Source organism: Patella vulgata, chromosome 9 (assembly GCF_932274485.2).
Source record: "Patella vulgata chromosome 9, xgPatVulg1.2, whole genome shotgun sequence".
NCBI classification, from domain to species: domain Eukaryota; kingdom Metazoa; phylum Mollusca; class Gastropoda; family Patellidae; genus Patella; species Patella vulgata.
Window position 1 is genome coordinate 29,810,462 of NC_065887.2, and position 22,340 is coordinate 29,832,801.

Genomic DNA, 22,340 nt, shown 5'->3' on the forward strand with positions numbered 1-22,340 from the left:
TCTTGCGGGTCCACAACCTTGGTATTACATACTTTTATTGCGTTCAAGGAAGAGACATTTTGTCTGTCAGTTTCGGTCCGATATTTACGAATTTGAACTCAATCATCATCAGGGTGTAACGATGATATATTTTTAAAATGGGATAAAATTTGTGACCTATAGAAGAGGGTCCACAAGCTAAAAACACGATTTTTTCATACAATCAGGGACCATGATCCAGGAACTTACAGTCCAATATGCCTGAATATCAAAAAGAACCATGATCTTTGGGACATAAAACACATGTTTTAAGTTTCATCAAAATCGAACCAAAATTCGTTAAAATCGGATCAAAATTGTGACCTGTAGAGTGTCCAGAAACATAATGTGAACAGACGGACGGAGAGGGGCGACGACAATATATGTCCACATGATATTCCTTCAATAATAAATCTTATTTCAGAAAATATTTTACAATTTATAATTTAGCTTATGAAAAAAGTATGTTTTTCTAAAAGATGATCATTTTTAAAATCTTTAATGTGAAACAAGCATGAAAGACATTCTATATACTTCAGTCTACAGCTCTACAAGAGTATTAATGACGGTCATTATTTTGTATTTAATTGGTGTGATATTGATCAAATAGTTATAATATTTGGCACATGACATGTATGTAGACAATAGAGAATATTAATCGATATTAATCATATACAAGTGGATCAGACAATGATGTAAGTGCTGTCTTATTTAAAGGAGCTAAATCGCTAATATTTGGGACCTAGAAATTGACACAAATGGGTCATAACACATATAATAATGTAATATGAATGTATATAAACTGTTTTACATTCAATCGTTTCCAATTTTTACTCTAAATTCTAATCAGTTATGTTTGTTGAAATACGTCAGAAGTCTCAATCGAATGGCAATCTCTAGCGTCTGGTTATTCCAATGACAGTATTTATTGCGCATGCTCTCCAGATAAGAATATGCCGTCACCGATTGACATGACTTGTGGAATATGTCTAGCCCCGTTCTTCGAGTCCCTTGTTAAAAATGGCACTGAAACGCATTATGGTACATGATTCGTGTACCAATGATAAGGTGTTTATTTTGTCTTAAATATTGGATATCAGAAGCCCATCTTTTAATGGTAAGATCATAGCATCAATGTTGATTTAAATTCACACAAGAAAACCCGAGCAGAGAAAATAAAATTGTGTTGTTTGACATCAACTTATCGACTTTGCTGTCTAGTGGTACAGGACTGAGGGACTGGCAAGGAACATTGTCTAGTCAATTGGATGGGTTGGAAAACTGAGGTCCTGTGTACACAGTGACAGTTGGAATTGGAAATAAGAGTAGGCTGTAGTGCCGCTGTCCCTGCAATAAAGTACACTGCATGTCCTATATAGTACACTGCATGGTGTATGCCTGTCTTGATCATAGGACTGGATGGCGTAGAGAAGTAGAACGTTAAATCCCATTTCATTACACACAATTCTTTCAAATAGTCTAGTGTAAATAGGTTCATAATCATAAAGGGATGTAGATGAAGGTGGGTGACTGTGAGCATTAACCACAGTTTTTTTTTTTATCAAATTTGCCCATTTTTGTAATCTGATTTATCTGAGATGCAGTAAGATTGGTTGGCAGAAATGGCTTCATTCCTTAGGTGATTAGGATGGAGGGTCTGACAAGGACAGTTGTCTTGTCTTTCGGATGTTACAAAAAAACGAGGTCCTGTGTACACATTGGCATGCACGTAAAAGATCCCCTGGCAGTTGGAGTTTGATATAAGAGTAGGCCATAGCGCCGCTGTTCGGGCCACATTTCCCTCATGGCACCCAGTCAGAGGACGTTAAACCTCATTTCATTTTTCTTAAACATACATTATGCAAGAGCTAAATCTGTCTATTGCAGGTCTTTCTTTAGGCCTGAAATGTTATCTAAAGTTAGTAATTAGACATTAAAGATACATTATGGGAGATAAGATAAAGAGATGGCAGTTCTCGCTATAATAGTTAAAAACTAGATAGTGTAAAGGTAATTTGCTAAAAATTTCAGTCAAATTGATCCACTATGAGCCGAGAACGAAGCGGGTGAAATTTTCGCATAGTCTCGGTCATCATTACTAAAATCATTAATATAAACAGCATAGTCTCAATTATCCACTGTTTTGATTTAATTATCAATGGCCGTTAAGCGGCATATAGGAATCTAATTCTGCCAACATCGAAGGCTAGCCTTGATATCGAGAGTTTATTATGGTCTGGATAAGTTAATGAATGTCTAATTGATAAATTAGATAACATTTCAGGCCTAAAGAAAGACTTGTAATAAGCAGATTTTGCTCTTGCATAATGCATGTTTAATTAACCTATTCAGACCATAATCAACTCTAGATCGTTAGCCTGTGTTCTTTAGTGGATTATGAGCTGATTTACTGCGTAACTTTCCTTCACGATTTAATGGATAATTGAGACAATGCTGTTTATCGTACTGACTTTAGTAACGATGATCGAGGCTAGGCAAAAATTTCACTTGTTTAGCTCTCGGTTCATAGAGGATCAATTTGAATGAAATTTTCAGCAAATTGCCTTTACATCATCTATTTTTTTAACTATTATAGTGAGAACTGCCAACTCGTTATCGAATCTCCCATAATGTATCTTTAAGTGATTATGCTTGGATAGACCATATCTATTGAATTTCGACTACACTACTGTCCATATAATCTTCAAAGCCACATGGAGGATTACTAGTTCTTTGGCATCGGTCAAACTATTAAGTAAGCTTTATGATTTGTTCAATACAGTCTGGTTTTTCCAATACTGGAAACTGAAGAGCTCAAAACATTTGAACTGGTTTCAAATCCAAGTTCTCAATTGGCACTAGCCAGATTATCCCAGAGTACAATTCTTCAATCATTAATGGCTACCAACGAGATCAAACTTGGAGGAAATTTATTTTCTTTCTAGGTAACTTTTTGGGATATTTTCACTTTTGTACCTCTGATTACTGTCATACTTTGTCCAATCCTAATAACTTCTGAACAACACTCCTATCTATCTATAGTGTCAAAAATGTGTATAGAATATAGGGCATGTTCATATTATTATGTCCTTCAACACATTTTGTGGATTTAGCACTTTAATATATTATTATGTGATTGTTACCAAACTGACCAACTTACTGCCATCATGATGTTCTGCCAGGAGGAGTAACATTTATGTCAGACAACTTTGTTCCCATAACCACCCAGAACACTATTCAATAGTGTACCACAATTGTGCAGCCCTGTATACACAGAATGTCATGTTTTAAATGTAAAAAGTGACCATTAGCCATATAGAGTATAGACAATTTCTACAGCCTCATTCACAAACATCACCAACTTTTTACACTTACAAGCTCAACATTTAAATAATATTTTCAATTACTAACCTATAAGTGTACTTTTTAAAAAAAAATTACACTGTTTTACGGTGGGTTCATCTTGCCAAAATTTCAAATATGCGTATTTTCGATCAAGATTGAAGGCTTCGTTAATAATAGAAATGTACTTCTTGATTTACTGAAACAAAATAAAATTTTGGGTGCTAGACTCCGGGTTACCTAATTAGGGTATTTTCCGGTATTTGTGTGTTTTCCGGTGTTTTCCAGTATTCAGTATAACATGATGTTTTCCAGTAGTTTTCCTTTTTTTTCAGTCTTTTCTGTTTTCCTTTTTTTTCAGTCTTTTCCTTTTTTTTTCAGTGTTTTCCGGTATATAGTATTGTCAGGTTTTGGCAGTTATATAGCCATTTTGGCAATTGGGAAAAACGAACCCACCGGTTCATTTACTGTATTTAATTCATGTTTCATATTCTTTTAGAAATTCTAAAATTAAACAAAATAACCTGTGAATTTTAATCAAGAATTTAAATTTTATGGTTCTGGTGAAATTGATTAACAGCCCCCCAAAACAATAATAAAAGTGGCTAATCCTAGATGAATAAAAAACGTGATCAACCGTTATTTTTTCATTAAATCTAAAAGAAGCTATAAAACTGTTCTGCAGTGCTTTTAAAAGTTCTAAGGTCTGTGTTCTTAACATATCACAAACGTAATAGTACGCTACTTACCAAGATCGTCAGTTGATTTTCTAGTCATACTATTCATTCTAACTCCAGTATTTCAAAATCGTTTGAAAAAGCTCCGACAATTATTGAATTAATTGCTTATATCAGGATCTTCCATCTCCCGGCTCCTGTTCAGCTATTGCGCAAGCGTGACAGTATTTCTGACAGGTGGGCGTAATGGACGGTACTATGAAAGGTAGGCTACTCTTTTTATTGAAGTCTGATTTTCATGGCCAACAGTACTTGAACATAATCGAATTAAAAATAAAAATTGTGTTACACATTGTGGCTTGACACTCGTGTGAAACGTGTTTATTTCAGCAGGGGCGGAAACATGAATTTTGATAAATAAATTTATTCTGGCTCTTTGAAGCTTTATATTTATACACATATACTTTTTACGTTTTTATATTGACTTTTGCCGTTTCAGATTTTATAACATTTGATATAATATGACAAATCAGTTTTAAGTTAATTGACAAAATCAATGGGACCTTTCTAGTGATTTTTCAGAAAAAAAAACCCATGGCAAAGTGGACTAAAAAAGAAGTGCAATTTGTTGCATGTTACATATAAACAGTTTGTGACATTTTATTTCCATTTCCTATGTTCGCACAATATTGTCCATAGCGCTATTTCCATTTCTAACCAATATTTTATGTGGAAACACCTATCATTTCCCGGCGAAGAGTTATAAGAAAAGAAAGAACCTCGAGCGGATCTAGCCAATTACATCTTTCTAGCCCGTTGAATCTTGATACCGGTATATATTACGTGCTGATTTGTGCCTTTTGAGATTTTACAACATTTTATATAATTAATATAATACATGGACAATATCATTGGTAAGTTAATTACATAGTAGATGTCCCAACAGGTCAAGTAAAGTTAGAATTTAGAAAAAACCAACACATGTATATGTTTATACGTAAAAACCACCATCCGAGCCAAGCGCTTCTAAACAATTTCCTTAAAACCGTAGCTAAAGTTTAATTTTCCAAACACCACGAGCCGTTTTTGAATCGTAATTAAAATCCCTCAAACCCCTCAAAAATCACTGTTCAGTGTAGTATAAGGATAAATAAGGATAAATAAAAGAATATTATTCCCTTGTAAATTTATAGAGAATTTACAAATAAATTGATGAGGATAATATCGTAACCAGTATTAATCCCGAGAAACGTGTTTATTGTAGTGAAGGTATATGTGAAAAAAAATAGGGGGACCCCTCTACATAGAAAAAATGAAATGCAATGGGGGTTTTACATCCTACTGTTCTGCTCCGACTGGGCTAATGTAGACGGGCGTACGCCTTACAGTGTGTTATGAGGGAAAGTTTGCCCGATACTATAATACTGTCTACTCTTATACTAAATTCTATCTACATTGGACCTTGGTTTTTCGTCCAATCTGATCTACTGTACGTTGTCACTTGCCAAGCCCTCTGTCCTGCAGAAAATCCCGATGAACTCAGTGAGCCACAGTCGCTCCACCTCTACATAGAAAGTAAATCATGTGACACAAAACAATGAACTAAAATGAATGATAATACGCATTTGTTAGGTTTCGAAGAACACGTCTGTTTGGGTGTGTGTGTTTGTGTGTCGACGGGTTGGGGGGGGGGGGGTAATTTTGTTAACGGTAAGAAAACCCGGCTACATTATTTCAGTTGGTAATAAGGGAGAGAGATAGCGAGATTTGGTGATTTCCGGACTGATATATGGCATATTTTATAATTGGGAGGTACCGGAGGATCCGGAGAAAACCCACGAGGTTGGATAGCATACGTAACTATCGCTGGAATACTAAATATAGAAGGTAGCGTGTCTCTCCTTCAGAATGGTTGGGTAGGCGATCGCACGTAGGTTAGTGCTAAATGTTAAGGCCAGCTCAATTTTTCGTCATAGGTCACGAGATGTAAACAGGGCTAGCGCTAATGCCAACCCTAACCCTGGCAGGGCCGTAACTAGCCCAGAGCAACAAGGGGGGGGGGGCGGGAATGTATATCTATTTTTTATGGTCTAAAAATGTTTCACAGGCGAATTCGCCCCCCCCCTGCGCCCCACCACTATAGTTACGGGCCTGAAGCCTGGACCTAGCTTGAATGCTTACCCTAACCCTAACAATCAATCTCACCAACAATCACGTGCCCTAACCTTATTTACAAAACCTTAAATATGCGAGAGAGAGAGAGAGAGAGAGAGGGTGTGTGTTTAACGTTTACTTGACACAAAATAGGTCATTTTGGGACTAACACGTGGCTCAATTTTATTTCAACAATTCGCTTGTGCGTAGGGTAGGGTCTTTAGCAGGGGGGGGGGGAAACCGGGGGACCTGGAGAAAACACGCGAGGTTGGATAGGCGACCCCACTCCTTGTCACGTCCAATCGCGACTACTCCTTGTCACGTACAACCGGGCGGGGAATCGCATCCTATGTTTCTGTTTTGTATGCTCGTCACCATCTCGGTATTTTATTAGTGCTTTAAACGTTTCATTTTTATTTTTAAGGGAAGCCCAAACAAGGGATGGAAATATGAAAACATTTTGAGTTAAATCTGGGATTGGGTTAGTATTTGAACCAATGGTTATTTAAGAAAGATGAAATTTTAATAATGGCTGACTCAATGGTATGTACACCTGGTACAATTAGGTTGGTAACACTTGTTGGTGTCATTCGCATTTCAATGAATCATACTATTGATCTTCAATAATAACTTTACATACGTACCGAGAACTACTCACAAGCTCACTAGAACCTCATAGTGCTTGCATCTATCGGCTTATCAGAAACATGAGAGAAATTGTCCACGTCCAAGCAGGCCAATGCGGTAACCAGATTGGTGCCAAATTCTGGGAAGTAATTTCAGATGAGCACGGCATCGATCCCACCGGTGCTTACCATGGAGATAACGAATTGCAACTTGATAGAATTGACGTCTATTTCAATTCTGGGAGTGGTGGGAAGTATGTTCCGAGAGCTGTTTTAGTCGATTTGGAACCTGGTACCATGGATTCCGTTAGATCTGGACCCACTGGTCAGCTGTTTCGTCCAGATAATTTTGTTTTCGGCCAAAGTGGTGCTGGAAACAACTGGGCCAAAGGTCATTACACCGAAGGTAAGTGACTTCGCTTTAAAGTGGAAAATTTCTGTATATGCTACAAGATTATCTTGCGAACAATTGGTTGAGGAAAGTTTTATTTAATTTATAGTTCGAATTGTAAAAGTAGGCACTGCTAATAATTTTGCTAGGTAAGTGACGAAAAAAACTCGATTGCAAAACTTGTGCTAAAATTAAAATTTTCTGATATCATTGTTAAATTAAGAAACGCTGTTTTTTTGCCGGGACAGTAGAAGGATACAAAACGTCCGAATCAACTTTATTTTGCGAAAAACCCTCTTTTTGTTTTACCGTTTAAATATTTACTATGCTGTGAGTTTCGCGGCGGAATGGGTGGGGTATGCAAACGCCAGGACCCATCTGGCGGTACATAATCGAGTTACGCCGCTGCACCAATGTCAACATTTTTACAAAATTGATTAATCAGAAATATGTTGCCGTGATCAGCGATACCTTAAAAGGTATATATTACACATTCTTTTATGGGTGAGCACAGATGTTCACAACTGTCATATTCGAACCATACATGACGAATTCAAAATCAATAGTCACGTGACTGGTGTATTGTATTGATGATAAATATAAACTATTCTTATCAACTAAACTATATATTTTAATATTAATATAATTGTGTTCTACTGTTAAACATATGAATATATAATAAATAGTTAGATTATATTGCAGAGCTGCAGTAAATCAGATAGCATAATCTCACTGAAAGTCCTGTTCAACTCGGCGCTGAACCCGCCTATGTGTACAGAGATTATGAAAGCACCCACCCCACCCCCTACTTCCGCTACATCTATAATTACCATAAACATTGAAGAAGAGGTACACTCTTTGTATTGATACCAGAGCATGTCTATAATATGATGGGTTTTTACTATTTTTCAGGAGCTGAATTAGTTGAAAGCGTTCTCGATGTTCTTAGAAAGGAATCTGAGGGATGTGAATGTCTACAGGGATTTCAGTTGACCCATTCTCTGGGTGGGGGTACGGGATCTGGTATGGGAACCCTCATCATCAGTAAAATCAGAGAGGAATATCCAGATAGAATTATGAACACCTTCTCAGTTGTACCTTCCCCCAAGGTAGGATGTTTGTGCACTTTTAAATATAATGGAGCCACGATTCTTGCCACTAAAGATAAAAAAAAAAGTAATTTCTATCAAAGAGTTCCTTGTTGTCGATATACCCTCTTTATTCATTTGAAAAATATCTGCATACTGTTTTCATAGATTCTATTTTTTCTGTAATGCCTCTCCGGATCTAAATTTAACGTTTTAAAGCTAGATTTTTAACATTTATTTACAGGTTTCTGATACTGTTGTGGAGCCTTACAATGCCACCTTGTCCGTCCACCAGTTAGTAGAAAATACAGATGAGACTTTCTGTATCGACAATGAAGCTTTATACGATATATGTTTCCGTACACTAAAACTGACGACTCCCACATACGGTGATCTCAATCATTTGGTATCCGCCACCATGTCCGGCGTAACAACATGTCTACGATTCCCTGGACAATTGAATGCTGATCTCAGAAAACTAGCAGTTAACATGGTGCCCTTTCCACGTCTTCATTTCTTCATGCCCGGTTTTGCCCCACTTACATCAAGAGGCAGTCAACAGTATCGAGCTTTGTCGGTACCAGAACTGACCCAGCAGATGTTTGATGCTAAGAACATGATGGCGGCCTGCGATCCTCGTCATGGACGATATTTGACCGTTGCCGCCATCTTTAGAGGTAAGATGTCCATGAAGGAAGTAGACGAACAAATGCTGAACGTTCAAAATAAAAACTCGACATATTTCGTTGAATGGATTCCTAACAATGTAAAGATTGCCGTTTGCGATATTGCACCCAAGGGCCTGAAGATGTCTGGAACTTTCGTTGGAAATAGTACTGCCATTCAAGAACTTTTCAAAAGGATCTCTGAACAGTTTACTGCTATGTTCAGAAGAAAAGCTTTCCTCCATTGGTATACGGGTGAAGGTATGGATGAGATGGAATTTACAGAAGCTGAATCTAACATGAATGATTTAGTATCTGAGTATCAGCAATACCAGGATGCTACAGCTGAAGAAGATGTTGACTTTCTGGACGAAGAACAGCCAGAAGAAGAAGCTTAATCGGATAGACATTTCCCCTATATTTCCGGACACTTCTCCTATAATCACACGAGTGCTGTTACAATATGAGGCCCGAATGGTGTGCCGTAAAATCATTTTTTTTTTATATACATGCGCCTATTTGTTATGTTTGTACGAATGCCTTTCTGTGTTATTCTTATCTAAACTCTCCGTTATGCAATTATTAGTAACAAAACATTTTAGGATATAAGATAAACACAAGAATATTTCAAAAAAATAGAAACTGAAAAGAACGATTATATCTTCATATTTCGTGGTATCAGGTCTTCGAAACGTCGAGTAGATTATGCTGATTGAGACGGTGAAATGAAGATTTATATCTGAATTATTGTTGTTGGTGTTGGTTTATGTTGTATTGAGTTTCTATTAAATAAAATAGTTTGTTTTCGGTGTGATGCAGTGAGGTTCCTATGTTATCATAGCTTTCCCTTTATGGAGTAATTTGCTATCTTTTATTTCAAATAGGAGAACAGTACTTTTAACATTAAGATCGTTGATGTTATTCCGTACCCATTTTCGCATGATATAGGGCGTCCGTAAATGGTTATAACTATGACCCCCAGAGCAGGGACGTAACTAGCTCAGAGCAACGAAGGGGTGGGGGCTGTAAAATTGACGGACAGTGTATATCTATTGCTTTTATGGTCGACAATTTTTTCACAATCTGGTTATTGTATACAAAGTTTATTAGCTCCTTGCAGTGCACAATTCATCCTGCCATTGCATGAAAAATGTAGGAATACATTTTCGTTCGATACTTCCAAATAACTGGTGGATCGCGAGGTTCTAGATAATTAGTGCCATGAACGAAACACTGATACAAATCAACAAACATGTGCCGCTGAGAATGCAATACTTGATAATTCATCTTATTTCAAAATTCTTGTATTTCTGCGAAAAATTGCGGGGGGAATGTCAGTAGTTATAATGATATCTTGAATCATAGGGGTGTGAGTGAGGGTGGGAGGGTTGTTCAATAAGGTAGGCTAGGAAAGACATGGTCCATTTTGAGACAGACGACGAAAATTAATCATGGCTTAAATATGTACTCTTAATTCCTATTGCCAAGGGTTCTATTACGTGCATGCCAATGCGTACACGAATTTTCGTTCAGTCCGAACAACTATATTTTATCCCTTGCATCACTGACAAGGTGGAACCACCTCGGAAAATACCGGAATCGAACACGGGACCCCACCAAACTATTAAGTTGGCATTATATCGATGGATAATTGTTTTGGCCTATGGTGGTGTTGCTTACAGGCGATTGTTAGTCAACAAGAAATGGTCGCAAGTGTACAGTGGTCTATATTAGGATAACAATGGAATCAATAGAAACGGAGAATAAATTATAAGAATTTGTTAAAAGCTTGCTTGTTATATCAAACTTACTATAGTCAACACCTGTTGTATTTATAGCCTGTTCTATTAAAATATTACATTCCTTTAAAATCAATAAAATACAAACTATAACCGTATATATATATATTATACTGAGTATGCCAATTTTCCCCTTCTGATCGATAAAGCTGCATAATAAGGCTTCAACTATGGAGTATGCTTATAGCGAAATGAAATGGGGTTTAACATCCTTCTTTTCTGCACCTGCTTATATCGAATATTCGCTATGTCCTAAATAAATTACTTATAACGATTGTTTTCCTTATCCAGGGCATACTCAAAATAACACATTTTACCTGGATTTTTCAGTGTTTTCTTGGGGACGCCCCTCAGACCATAAACGCTCGCCCCAACCATTCGGTGCTGGAAAAGCATGACCTCGCCACCGCTGGAATCATAAGAGGTATTTTCTTTCCAAGACCACATACAATTAATCTCTAGACCTGTGGTATGGTGAAACCTCCCAAACAAATCAAATCAGACCGGTGTGTGCTATCTAAATAAGTTGTATAATGGCGTTTCTAGGAATATTAAAACCTATCACAGTTCCCACACAATAAATTTTTACACGCCCACATTTTCAAGTGGACGTATATTGTCGCCCCCCCCCCCCCCTGTCCGTCGTCCACAATTTGTTTGTGGACACTCTACAGGCCACAATTTTTGACGAAATTATGGTTCCTTTCGATATTCGCGCATATCGGAGCGTAACTTCCTGAATGATGGCCCTTGATTGTTCGAAAAATCGCGTTTTTAGCTTGTGATCCCTCTAGAGGTTACAATTTTTATCTGATTTCATAAACCGTGTGAATATATCACCGTTACACCTTGATGATGGTTGAGTTCGAATTTCATGAAAATCGGACCAAAACTGACGGACAAAATGGCCGCCCCTCGTACGTAAATAATGTAAAAAATATGGTTTGTGGATTCTCTAGAGGTCACAATTTTTTTTATCCTATGTTAAAACCGTCTAAATATATCACTATTCCACCATAATGAAGCGGAAAATCGAAACGAACTGTCCGACGTAATGGCCGCTCTTTATGTAAAAGTATGTAATACAAAGGTTATGTGCCCTCTTGAGGTCACAGTTTTTATCCGATTTTGACGAAACTTAAAATATATCTTTATATCCCTAAGTTCCCAGTCCCTGTCGATATTTGCGCATTTCAGACCATAACTTTCTGGATTATGGCTCCTGAATTTACGAAAAATGTTTTTTTGTTTTTAGCTTGTGTTCCATCCATCTCTTGCAAAATGTGGGCTGGTTGTATAATAATATGGTACTAATCTGACTCTGCCATATAGGCCAACCTTTTTTGATAAATGGGATTCCATTAACGGACTTAATTAACTGTAGGACTGGAATTAAAAGTTACAAGATGTGTATCAAACAGGCATTAAACAAGGTGTATTTTATTTAAAATCTTATTTCATTTTCACCAGTCACAAGGCATGTGGTCGGCGCATGAATTCAGATTAAATGCGGATGGAAAATGGGCAATTTTCTGCTAGGCTTTGGCGAGTTGTCATGATTCTGACTCGGAATGACTAGGGAGTAGACAGATCAGGGAAAATACGTAAAAATGATGTCAGAGCCTGGTAGATTCCTTTGACCGGCCGTAGCACAAAACCGATATGGTCAACAGCCTTCAATATTTCTGTCAGATGATTGTGACATACTGAGCTCTCTGTGGTTATGTTATAAAGATTAAGATCATCAGAAAGCACCAAAAAAAAAAAGAAAAAAAAAGAAGATAAAGCCAGGAATGGCATGGACTTCGCCATGAAATCAATGGGGTAGAGGATTACTAGTCTGAATCCATCTTAACCTGGAAGAGTTCCCTCCCTTCTACCATCTAAACTGGCGAACAAGTAGCAGAACGCACTATTGAATTAATTATTCCGGGAATGACTGACAAGTAAATGAAAATTGTCTTGAAGATTTACGCTTTATAACTGCTCAATAGTTAATACTCGCTCCTTACAAAATGTATAACACAAGGAAATCCATAACCTTTATGGAACTATTTTCTCTCGAAACGTTATATTATATATATATATATATGTTTACGGAAGTGCTGCTGGGCATTTCTGTTGTTAATGATAATAATAACATAATATAATCATTCCTTGATCTTATATTTTTTTAGCACATTATTTTATTCGTTATAATCTTCTACTTGCCATAAGTTAACGAAATATGCCACCTAAACGCAAGGCTACAAGCCAGACAGTTAAATCTGTCAAGAAACAGGAAACAGAGGCTGCGAAAAAGAAAAGGACGAAATCGAAAGACAAACCTGTAAAATCAACATATTCAGCAGCATCAACAATGACAGCATGCAACGGTTTGACATAGAATATAATTAGTTCACGAAACGGAAACTCTAGTGACTGTTTACAAGCCTGGAAATAAAGAACCTGTCACAGACAATGTCAGGCACAGATTCAGGCTTTGTCAGGCACTAAACCTCTGGTGGCCGTCATTTAATTTGACGGGCACTGATTTTTCTTTATTTGATTGCTTGTTTACAGGATTATTTTCGCCCTTTCGCCTTGAACATCTATTTAATAGGCCTATTTATTTGTTGTAATGTAGGCCTATGTATGTATGCGCTTTGCTTTGGTGTTGTTAGAACTTAGATTTCTAGAAAGATTCGGGAAAGTTCTCTGGGAAAAAGTAATAAGTATAAATATTAAATATATAATAATTATTATTATATCGCCTTTATTAAACAAATCTAACACAGAGTGAGTGGCCAGTGGGGTAGGTAGGCATAGGCCTGAAGTAGATAAACAAAGGCGACACTAACACTTACACTGTGTGTAGTGTTAGGCCAACGTTTTCTTAAGGACTTTCACTTAAGTCTTAAGCCTTAAGGCCTAGATCCTAATCCTATTCCTAAATAGGCCTTTTAATGGTCAAATTGAATCTAGACAAGGGTGTTAATAAAACAGTTTGTGGTACAATACCTTCACTCCCAGCCTGGTACGAAATAAGCTCACGGAAAACCATTATAATATAATAAATTTAACTTTTCAAGCACTAAGAAATATTTCAAGCATCAGAATTTAAAATTCCCGCTAGAAAGGATCAAACGTGAGTTTCCACCAACGGACATGCGCAAAATGTTTTGTTATACATATAAGGAGACAAGAAAAGGTCAAGGTCATATTAATCGCTTCACTGGATGGACATGCGCAGAACATTTTGTTCAGCCGAACAATGGCGAAGTTTGGTGTATTTGCTTAATACACATGCCCAGCAGTGGCCAGCACTAAGTTGAAAATGTCAGGTACTATTTCATTTGTATTTCCAGGCCTGGCTATTTAGCCTGGCCGATGGTAGCATCTTTAAAAAGTGTATAGCCGCTTTTAGTAGCGATCTAAAAGCTGTGAATTGAGGGTGTGGTGCGAAATCTAGGGTGCCATCCACAATCCCACCCCACAATGAATGTCAACAAAATACGTAATGAAATTCATAAGATAACAGTTAACACTAAGTGCCACGGTAGAACATAGATTGTATTGCCTATAAAGTTCTTTGACGAAAAACAGTTTAAAATTCAAGTTAACATAATGCTCATAATAATATTATGATTGTTATTGTATTGGCCTTATAATATTAAACAAATATTAAGGTCCATGGTTATTGGTGTTTTTTTGTGAACCTTAGTTAGGAGTTGCTTTCTTGGTCTCATGGGGGGGGGGGGTCATCCTCCTTTAAATTTGCACCAGGCCTCTTTAACATTACGAACACCAACTATAAGTCCATTCCAATCAGGGGTGTTGGATGGTCGAATGGTTGGCATCTGTGCGCTGTATCATAAGGTCTGTCATTGAGTTAACTGGTGTGGTTTTGATTCCCTGGTTGTATGTGACAAGCAGTAGGGTCGACTGTCCAACTTTGTAGGTTTTCTCTGGGTCCTCCGGTTGCCTCTCACTGCTAAAGACCCCTACGCGCAAGCAAATTATTGAAATAAAGTTGAACCATCCATATGTTTGTCCCAAAACGACCTAGTTTGTGTGAGTGGACGCTTAACCCCATTTCTCTCTCTCTCAACATTCTAATTAATGGTGATGCTGTTAACTCATTGTGAAGAAATGGATTTCTGATATGCACTATTTAAGATACACAGTGAATTTTTTTTAAAAACCAGCACACTCCGGCAAGTATAGGCCTACTCTATTCTAACAATTGCAGTTTGTAATGAGGTCATTAAATAAGTGAAATGTCAAACTGTACTTCACATGAAACTGGATTAACCAGTTGCGAGCAACAGCCATTCAATTTGGGCAGCTCACTTACTTTGATGAACAAAATTGATTAGATATTATGATTAAGATTTTAAAAATTGAATGTAAAACAGTTTATATACTGGTACCCAACTCATATTACATTAATGCCTTTTGACCCATTTTTGCTTCCAAAGAATCGAGATTTAATTCCTTTAAACATGCATTATGCAAGAGCTAATTCTGCCTATTGCAGGTCTTTCTTTAGGCCTGAAATGTTTTCTAAGGTATTAATTAGACATTAATTGACTGATCCAGGCCTTAATCAACTCTCGATGGCATCAGATTTCTCTGATATTAAATAGATTAGAATGGTTCAGCGATACTTTGATTTAATTAAATATGGAGGACCGAGACTTAGCTTCGATCAACCAGTACGGTGGTTGAAATTATTGCACACGTCTGTCAAACCTTCAAAGGCTAATATCTTCGCTTGCAATAGAGTAATTTTCAAATTATTCATTTTACATCATCTACTTTCGAACTATTATAGCAAGAATGGCTAGTTCTTTATCTAAATCTTACATAATGTATCTTTAATAATATTATTATTATGGTACAGGTACCGTGAATAAAATCTTTGTAAAATGCACTTTTTTCTTAAACAGTTGCTTCGAAACATACCGACAGTACAGCAAGTGTACTTTCGTTATCAAGTCTGATCAACGACAGTGGATGGAAGACGGCATTAGAAACTGAACTGGAATTACCTTATATGAAAGAACTTGAGAAGAAATTAGCAGAAGCTTACAAAACTAAACAAATATTCCCTCCACAAACACAGTTATTTAATGCCTTGAATTTGACTCCATTGAAACAGGTGAAAATTATTCATAAAGCTTACATCTCAACATTTATAAATAAAGAATTGTTATTGTAATGAAGAATGGCCTTAAGTTAGAATATGATACTTTTTATTGTGTGTGGTCTTAGAATTGTTTATTTAATCTTTATTGTGGTATGTTTGGTTATAAATTGTTACGGGTACATATTGATTATGAAGGATTTGATGTTTTGAACCTTGATATTACCGTATGTTAATTGTAGGTTAAAGTGGTTATAATTGGACAAGATCCTTATCATGATGATGGACAGGTAAACATTTTTGTTGATAAAAATTTTGTTAAAGTAGATTTTAGAAAATGAATGCATAAAATACCAGTTTTCACTTAATGTAATGACCCGAGCTGGCAACCATTCTTTTGTTGAAGTAGATTTTAGAAAACGAATGCATAATACAAAAAATAACAGTTTTCACGTAATCCAATGACTCAAGCTGGCAACCATTTTTGTGTAATATGGCAATGACCATGCATGGAAAGGATCTGTTTGAAATTTCAAATAAAACTTTTTTTTCATTTCAAGCGAAGCGCAGATTTTCCAAAAAAGCTATATTTATTCACCAAAGTTAACAAATGAGTGGCAGCTATGCTCCAAAATGGTTATGTAAATTCATTCCATGAGGCATGAATCATATGTCAGATAAAACACATACAGTAGAAGCAAGAGATACATAGTGCATGTATGATCATATATTATTTTGAATTCTATGCTATTGTTATTTCAGGCTATGGGTTTGTGCTTCTCAGTACCAAAAGGAATTGCTGTACCTCCATCACTTAAGAACATGTACAAAGAACTTGAGACTGACATTCCTGGTTTTAAAAGTCCAAGTCATGGTGATTTAACACAATGGGCAGATAGAGGTGTTCTACTATTAAATGCCACACTTTCTGTACAGTTAGTATTAAATATTTCTTTTGGGGGTACAGCAAAAAGGGGTGTTTTCTTGGTCCATTTTCAACTGACACAGGATTTTTTTATACCATCTAAAGAACTATATGCCTTGTCGACTAAAAAGTTTAAACTCCGACAAGTGGGAAATTCATTGAGAATAGTCAAAAGTTTATCACTTGTGGAACTTTCGACCTTTATACATTGTACTCAATGTTTTCTAGTAGTTTTACGGGTTTGGAAACATATTTTTAAAATAGATCTTTATATTAAAGATACTTTCACACAAATGTATTTATCAGGTGGTTGTTTTCATTAAAAGTATGGCAGTTTTATATGGAAAGTAGAAACATGCAATCTGACTAGAAAAATACCTGATTCCATGAAAAACACTCATGGAGCGCATACAGGACAAAAATGTAAGGGTTTCCATAACCGGAAACCAAGCGATTAGGGATGTCTGCTCAAGTGACGTCAAAGGTTGCATGCGAAGATTGTCTGATCTCTCAGCGTTAGTGAGCGCTTGATGTATATGTTGATAAGCTTGAAGTTGAGCTAAGCGTATAACAGTTTCTGAGATAAAGCCATGGGTAGTGGATAATCCGAGAAATTAATTAAACATACATTATGCAAGAGCTAAATCTGTCCATTGCAGGTCTTTCTTTAGGCCTGAAATGTTATCTAAATTATTAATTAGACATGAATTAACTTATCCAGACCATAATCAACTCTAGATGGCATCGCTAGCCTGCGATCTTAAGTAGATTGTGAGCCGATTTACTGCATAACTTTCCTTCTCGATTAAACGATTAAATGGATAATCGAGACTATGCTGTTTATCGTACTGACTTTAGTAATGATGACCGAGGCTAGGCAGAAATTTCATTCGCTTAGTTCTCGGTTCATAGTGGATCAATTCGAATGAAATTTTGAGCAAATTGCCTTTACATTACCAAGTTTTTAATTATTATAGTGAAAACTGCCAACTTGTTATCGAATCTCCCATAATGTATCTTTAAGCTTCGATATTTATGATAAATGGACAGCAGTTAAAGAGAACATTGTCTTCTATATGCAATGAATTCTCCTCCGGCTTCGCACGTGTTGCTAGGTACCACGACAGCCAAGTCATGTGACACAAACATGATCCTTCGCGAATACGTTTTGAGAAGGATTTGAAGCAAAATTTTGATAGATTAATTAGTTTCATATGTTTTTTGTCCAAAAATATCATCAAATCACACAGTTTGTACGCTGGAAGGTATCTTTAAAAACCTGTGTTTTTTCACTTCCATTTTTTTTTTCAGAGCACATACTCCAAATTCCCATAAAGATTATGGATGGCAGAAATTTACTGATAAAATTATTCAAGTTATTAATGAAAATTGTAAAAATGTTGTATTTATTTTATGGGGTAATTTTGCCCAGAAAAAAGGCAAACTCATTGATGCTAAAAAACATACCACCATTAAAACTGGACACCCATCTCCCTTAAGTGTAAAGTATTTTTTGGGTTGCAAGTGTTTCTCTAAAACCAATGATGCTTTGTCTAAATACAACTTAACCCCCATTGACTGGAAATTGGATTGACGAAAACAACATTAATGCAGTTTTTAGTAACATTTTTTTGTTTTGTTTTATGGAAATAGCAGCATATTATTTTTAGAAAATTCCTTTTTTTGTGATAAAATGTTTTCAAATGTGAATTTGTATTAGATGTTCTTTACTCAATGGTTGCAAGTATTATCAGGTCTTTTAACCATTGCTACAATGCTGTTTGTGATTAGTTATTTGCCATACCTCTGCTTTCTATGTCAAATCAGAGGCTGGATGAACATAAAAAACCCCCAAAAAAACAGACTTTCGCTAGGATTCGGGACCATATCAACTGTCAATTTCTTTGCTACTGCAAATGGATTGAAAAGAATACCCATTTGTGGGATGTTAAAAAGATATAAGATGTAAAAACATCAAAAGATTAATTAATCAGAAAACACACTTAGTTAATTAAACCAATGAAAACAATTGCCTGTAATTGCTGTCTAAATGTAGCAATGATTAATGACCTGATGATGGTTCAAGCCATTGCTTAAGGAAAGTGACTTACGTCAAAACCCTTTTTTTTTTATAAACTTTTATCTTTCTCCTTGTTATTTATAGTGTACTGTTGTTCGTGAATTATATATTTAGGCCCTATCGAATGTCACATATGGTCACATATTTTTTAAACTAAAAAAAGTAAGGTACTGTTCCAAATCAGGTACTGAATCAAATGGAAACATGGGTATGTCTACTGCTGATACTTTTTATACAAATAAATAACCTATCACATTAATAGCAAACATGGATATCTCACCTTTTTAGTAGTTTGGGCATATATAGTTGTTGCGTTAAATTTTATGTGATGATTAAAGACCTTGAGAGGATGGTTCCTTTTGATTTTCAGTGTTCTATAACTTTTCATTCCAGACTTATTGCCCCTCCCATTCCGACTATTGTTAACGCAATTTTGAAGGATTGGTATGAAGCATCAGAACAATGACACGATGATCCCTATCGATTTTCAGCTCGAGTTTTTGAAGGATTTTTTTTTCAAACGTTTTAGGAAGCATTAGTACATTGAGAAGATGACCCCTATCGATTTTCAGCTTTCTCCAATTTTCCAGTAAACAAACAAATATCTTCAAACATATCTTAGAGCGCTAAATCTGCCTATTGCAGGTCTTTCTTTAGGCCTGAAATTTGATCTAAATTATTAATTGGACATTAATGAACTTATCCAGACCATAATCAACTCTTGATGCCATCGTTAGCCTGTGATATTTACTAGATTTTAATTATTAATTGAATACATTTTGTGATGGATAATTTAACGTTAAAGTGGATAATCGAGACTTTGTTAACATACCAACGTCAGTAATGACGACCAAAACTAGTCTAAAGTTTAATAGCTAATATCTTGGTTGTGAGTGAAGCAATTTGACTGAAATTTTCAGCATATTTTGTTTTCATTATCTATTTGTTTAACTATTATAGCGAGAACTGTCAGCTCTTTGTCTAATCTTACCTAATGTCCCTTTAAGTACTCTTTAGTCAGTGAAAATTTACACAGACTCTAGTTGTGTTATTGTTTACTTGAACTATGAATTAAATTATAAAAAGTGTTTTGATACAAATATCAATATGCAGTCCTTCACATTTATAAAATTGTGCAGGAGCCATGAAAAGCTCCTGCCAATTTCAAAAATCAGAAAAGGTAATTCTACATTTTCTTGAATTAAAGAGAGCCAAATTGTATTTATGCTTTAATCTTGTTTAATATTTGGTGAATATGGTAGCGTCAGAATTATCAACATGGAAACTGATAGCTCGAATGTATGCAGTTTAAAAATAAACAAAAACTGAAAGTAGTTTATTAATCTCAATATTTAGGAAAGCGATTTAGGTAATTTGCTTCCCGCAAAGGAAAATCAAGGTGCATCGAGAGAAGCAGGAGCAAACGCACACCTTAAATGTGAAGGACTGAATATGCCATATTTTATATTGTGATATCTATTGTGGAAGACTTGTATTGCAATACATGTATATCAGGTTTTTTTTGATAGTCCTTTAAAACAGTGATTTTATTCCATATAAACGGTCTTTGAGTCTTTATATTTAATTCAAGTTGTAAATTTTATATAAATTTTCACATTATACATTGACATATGATTATATTATATCTGCATTGAATGTTCATTGAATTTTATTAGAATATATTAATTTTAATATTGTTTGTTATTGTTTATTTAAAAACTATTCTTAATAAAAAAATCTTCATCCAAACATGTGCTAAATTTTATATGTTTCAATTGATATTTCGACACATTTTTCGAGCACACAATATTAATCATAACACAACACGTTCTATGGATAACAATCACTATTTTATATACGCATGACGTTTTGACAAAATTTCAATGGTCGTTATCAAGCATACAAATTTACAAATGAGGAAAAATGTATAAATAGCTTTATTTAACGTCCGCTTCCACCGAAGTGATATCGCAGACAATGAGGAAAAATGCGAAAGCATTATATATATAGGTTCATTCATAATAACAGAAACCATAAATTAACAATCATTTAACCCTAGCTTAATTGGTCACACAGAGTGAGTATAGTAAGGTTTAATTGTGATAACACATAATATATTACTACTAGGGATAAAGGATTAATGAAGACAGATGATAGGTGAAACCTACTAGGTGAAGCCATTAGACATGTAACTGGACATCAAAGAACTTAAAATGAATGGTGAAAAAACATCTCAAATATTTGGAATTCATAGTATGCAATAATTAAATTTTGTATAATATGTAGCTAAATATAAGACTTTTTTTGAGGCAGCTTTAGATTTGTGTTCAACCAATCTTAAATTCCTAATTTTACCAACACAAGTTTCTCCACACAATCTATTTTGTAAATACAAATTTTTTGTTGGACAGGGAAGGTAGGATTCAGCTTGCCATTCGCTTTCAGGTGATCTTTAATCGTTACATTTTCGCTAAATATGGTCTTTATCCCTGCTTGTTGTTTCAATAAATGTTGGATTTGATGTCGGGTTACCATTAAATGGGATAAAAACTCTTACTGGTGGTTGATCTGGTTTTGGTTTAGTTGGTTTACTCTCAACATGTAGGGTTTTATTAATAACGTTAGTAATAAGTTGTTCAGAGTGCTGGAAACTGTTTTGAGATGTTGGATTTCAGCTGGTAAATTTTCTTGGTGACATATTAATTTCGCTTCTAGTGAGAGTGGATACGCTGGTTTGATTTAAAATGAATGTATTGATTGGTGTGTGTCGGTTTTCAGAACACAGATGTCTTTAGATTACAACCGTCATTAGTATTGTGTATATCCAGAAAGGGAAGGCTGTGCTCTTCTTTTCCCATTGTAAATTGGATTCTTGGATGCTGGCTGTTGTAGAAAGGCTGCAGGGTCATCAACTTTGTTGATTACAACAAACTGTTGGTAGTAATTTTCTCCCGAATTGAAATACCAGTATGTTGAATTAATGCGCTCTTCAATAAAGAATTTGATGGTTTTAGTTATGAGGGTGGGGTGACTGTACGAGAGCATTAACAGTGACTGCAATTAAAATAACAGCCTTCTAGATTACTTGCGCTCATCAAACTACTCTGAGAAGAAATGCTGCCAGAGGTGAAACTTTTTACAGTGAATGAATCCTATTGATATTCAGTATTCTTTAACCTAGGGTTATCTGCTCCTTGGCATTGGAGAGGTTAAACCCTATTGAATTTCAGCATTCCATGACTTTCTGTTCCAGAAATATATCACGTGTCCGGAACAGCTTGTGAACACAATAGCGATAAGATTTCTTGAAGACATAAATATAAAGGATCCATATTAAATTTGGTCAACATTTGAGTTTTTTTTAAAAATACTCTTTAGTCAGTGGCCCCCGCAAAAGAGAACTTGAGTGACTAAGTATTTAAACTTAGCCTTGCGGAATATGAACAT

At 35.6% G+C, this 22,340-nt stretch overlaps 2 protein-coding genes across 5 annotated transcripts; both read left to right on the plus strand.

Annotated features, from left to right (window-relative positions):
- The first annotated feature begins 6,830 nt into the window (after positions 1-6,830).
- On the plus strand, positions 6,831-9,772 carry LOC126832173 (tubulin beta chain). Its single transcript, XM_050562880.2, has 3 exons — positions 6,831-7,223; positions 8,121-8,317; positions 8,541-9,772. Exons 1-3 carry the CDS (start codon positions 6,899-6,901, stop codon positions 9,357-9,359), a joined length of 1,341 nt encoding a protein of 446 aa, XP_050418837.1. The 5' UTR covers positions 6,831-6,898; the 3' UTR covers positions 9,360-9,772.
- Positions 9,773-12,640: 2,868 nt separating this feature from the next.
- LOC126832147 (uracil-DNA glycosylase) lies at positions 12,641-20,634 on the plus strand. 4 transcript variants are annotated; one of them, XM_050562849.2, is made up of 6 exons: positions 12,643-12,706; positions 12,938-13,135; positions 15,692-15,903; positions 16,131-16,178; positions 16,651-16,823; positions 18,125-20,634. In XM_050562849.2, exons 2-6 carry the CDS (start codon positions 12,988-12,990, stop codon positions 18,405-18,407), a joined length of 864 nt encoding a protein of 287 aa, XP_050418806.1. In that variant the 5' UTR covers positions 12,643-12,706; positions 12,938-12,987; the 3' UTR covers positions 18,408-20,634. The 4 variants fall into 4 exon arrangements, with proteins under 4 accessions (XP_055959390.1, XP_050418806.1, XP_050418805.1 ...); XM_056103415.1 differs by lacking the exon at positions 12,938-13,135 and having other exon boundaries at positions 12,641-12,706; XM_050562848.2 differs by lacking the exon at positions 12,643-12,706 and having other exon boundaries at positions 12,763-13,135.
- The last annotated feature ends 1,706 nt before the right edge of the window (positions 20,635-22,340 follow it).